Here is a 2,440-nt window from a genome sequence, read left to right as displayed (position 1 = left end):
TTGAAGTGTGTTGTGAGTGAGTGTGTGAGTGGTGTGTGTGAGTGAGTGTGTGAGTGTGTGTGTGTGGTGTGTGTGTGTGGTGTGTACACTAACAGTCCTTTTTATCTGATGTGGTGCTGAGCACATTAATGAGAAATAACATGAACCTTTGATTGTTTCATTGCAGCCATTTGCTACAGAGTGAAACATTTAAAGGGGCCTGAATACTTTCCGTACCCACTGTATATTATAAGTGTTAAACAGTTTAGAAACATCAGTAAATGAAAATGTGTGATCGATGATGTGACTGAATAGAAATAGGCTGTAGGTTGTTAATGTTTGACACAAAGAACAGAGCAGACACCAGATGAACCTTTATATTACTGCAGCTCCACTCACTACAACGTCTAGAACCTCCTTCTAGTGAAGGAAACCCGGCTCTGGTTAGTGATCCAGATCATCCAGAGTCGCTCTTCATTTAGAACCTGTCAGCCAACATTATTGATCTGTGATTGGTACGTGTGCACACTCCACAATACCATCCTCATGTTTGGTATAAAAACCTTAAAAATGGAAAAAGATCAAATACTATTTAAATATTAAACATTTTATTTATATAAAGTCTCACCACACTTTGGTCTTAATGTTCGTACTGAAGTGAGATATTTATAATTCATCCTCATTTTATTATTCTGTCTTATTCTGAAAGAGACGGACGGGAACATCACACTGCTGCAGGTTCACTAAGTTAGATTTAATACCTGATCCTCGACAACGCAGCTAAAGTTTGATGGAAGAGCAGGAGGGACGATACCGACTCAAATGATTCATTATTAAATCACAGTGGTTTGTAACGATGGATTAAATGAATGCCTGAACTGAGGGGAGAGGGTTTACTTTAATGCACGGTGCCTTGTTGTTTATTTGAGGATCTTTTTAAAGTTTCATGATGAAAGTTATCATAATCCTGAGGTTTTGAAAATCGAAGAATCGCCCTGAAAAAGGAAGTTGTAACTGGAGTGAACGTTCTCTGATTTAATCTACCTGCTAATATTCAGGCAGTCACAGCGCCCCCTACTGGAAACAGAAGTACCCCTTCATCATGTGATTGTTTAAAACCAAGAGAAGAAAACAGTCGGTGTCAAACAGACTCACTTTAATATGAAAATATAAAATGTATGTACAAGCTGCGTTCTGTTTCAGGTGAAGTCGGATGTTTCTGCTTCAGTAAACTTTGGACCTGCAGTGAAAAACAAAGTGAACATTTCCACATGTAGAAGAATAAATACAGGCTTTAACTGAACGGAGAACCAGGAGGGGGGGGGGTCACCTGGAGAAGGAGGATATGGAGAGGAGTCCGAGCAGGAACTCGAGGCTGTAGAAGAAGAGCAGGACGGCGCTGAGGATGAACTCCAGCCGCAGGACGAAGGTCTGCAGCAGCAGGTAGTAAACAGCCAGCGCGGCGCAGGGCAGCAGGATGAAGAGCGACGCACACGACGCCAGAGAGCGCTCACACAGGTTCCCCTTCCAACCTGAACAAACACACACGTCACATGACTGTTCGCCACTCTGCCTCCAGAACAAACGTCCACAGGAAGAACAGGAATGAATCCGTCCTCACGCTGGCAGAAATAATCTCTGATAGAAAGAAGAACCTGCAGCTGTCGTCCACATGGTGGCAGCAGAGAACCGAACAGGATGTGTTAACGTCTTTCTATCGGTCACAATGTGTAGAGACAGACGGATACTTCATTTATCCCGAGGGAAACTCAACATTATGTGTTTTCTCACCGTAAAAGATCCGGAGAGTCTCCAGAGCGAGGAAGAGCAGCAGCAGGACCACGTCCAGAACCAGATTATCTGACGGGTACGGCAGTAAAATCCCTGCACGCAGAAACAAAACAGAAGAAAATGTTTAATGTGATCATTATTATTATTATTAATCAGTGTAAATTATTATTATTGATTAGAGTGTTATTGCTGGAGGTCCCTATTGTTTTTGCTTCGTTTCTTCTTCTTACCTATTATTATTATTATTTTTAGCGCCTTCGACTGCGTTTTTGCCCCCCTGAACATGTTGAATACGAAAACTCAGTTTTATTTGGTAAAGTGGTCAGGCCTGGTGAAAATGGGATATTCTATGTGTCGCTTTCAGGTCTGCCACTAGGTGGCGCTACTGTTGAGAAAAGTATTTTGACTTTTTTCGGTACTATCAATCAACCTTCTTCAATTTTTTGTCCCGCCATTCAAGAAACTTAATGCCAACGCGGTTCGGTGAATGGAGCTGAAACTCCCCATATAGGCCACGCCCACTTCCGCCTAGGATTTTTTTTGCTAAAGGGCAAAATGTTCGTCATACTCACTTTAATTCGTGTAATCCTATTGCGCTTTGTCTGATTCATCACGGAATTTTTCCACCCCCATGGCATCTGGGGAAGGCCCTGGTACAAAAAGTAATTTG

At 42.2% G+C, this 2,440-nt stretch overlaps 1 protein-coding gene across 1 annotated transcript; it reads right to left on the bottom strand.

Annotated features, from left to right (window-relative positions):
* Positions 1-1,124: 1,124 nt before the first annotated feature.
* On the bottom strand, positions 1,125-1,863 carry si:rp71-1d10.5 (transmembrane protein 216; the record flags this gene model as incomplete). The annotated part of the gene is given in 3 exon segments (XM_035669439.1): positions 1,125-1,219; positions 1,310-1,511; positions 1,771-1,863. Coding segments are annotated over 3 exon segments (311 nt in total), but the record flags the coding sequence as incomplete, so codon positions are not given.
* Between the last annotated feature and the right edge of the window lie 577 nt (positions 1,864-2,440).

This window comes from Morone saxatilis, unplaced genomic scaffold, assembly GCF_004916995.1.
Source record: "Morone saxatilis isolate NCDOM2014 unplaced genomic scaffold, NCSU_SB_2.0 Contig22, whole genome shotgun sequence".
Taxonomy (NCBI): Eukaryota; Metazoa; Chordata; class Actinopteri; family Moronidae; genus Morone; species Morone saxatilis.
Note: the sequence above shows the minus strand (reverse complement) of the source record. Positions and strands in the feature narration are given on the sequence as shown.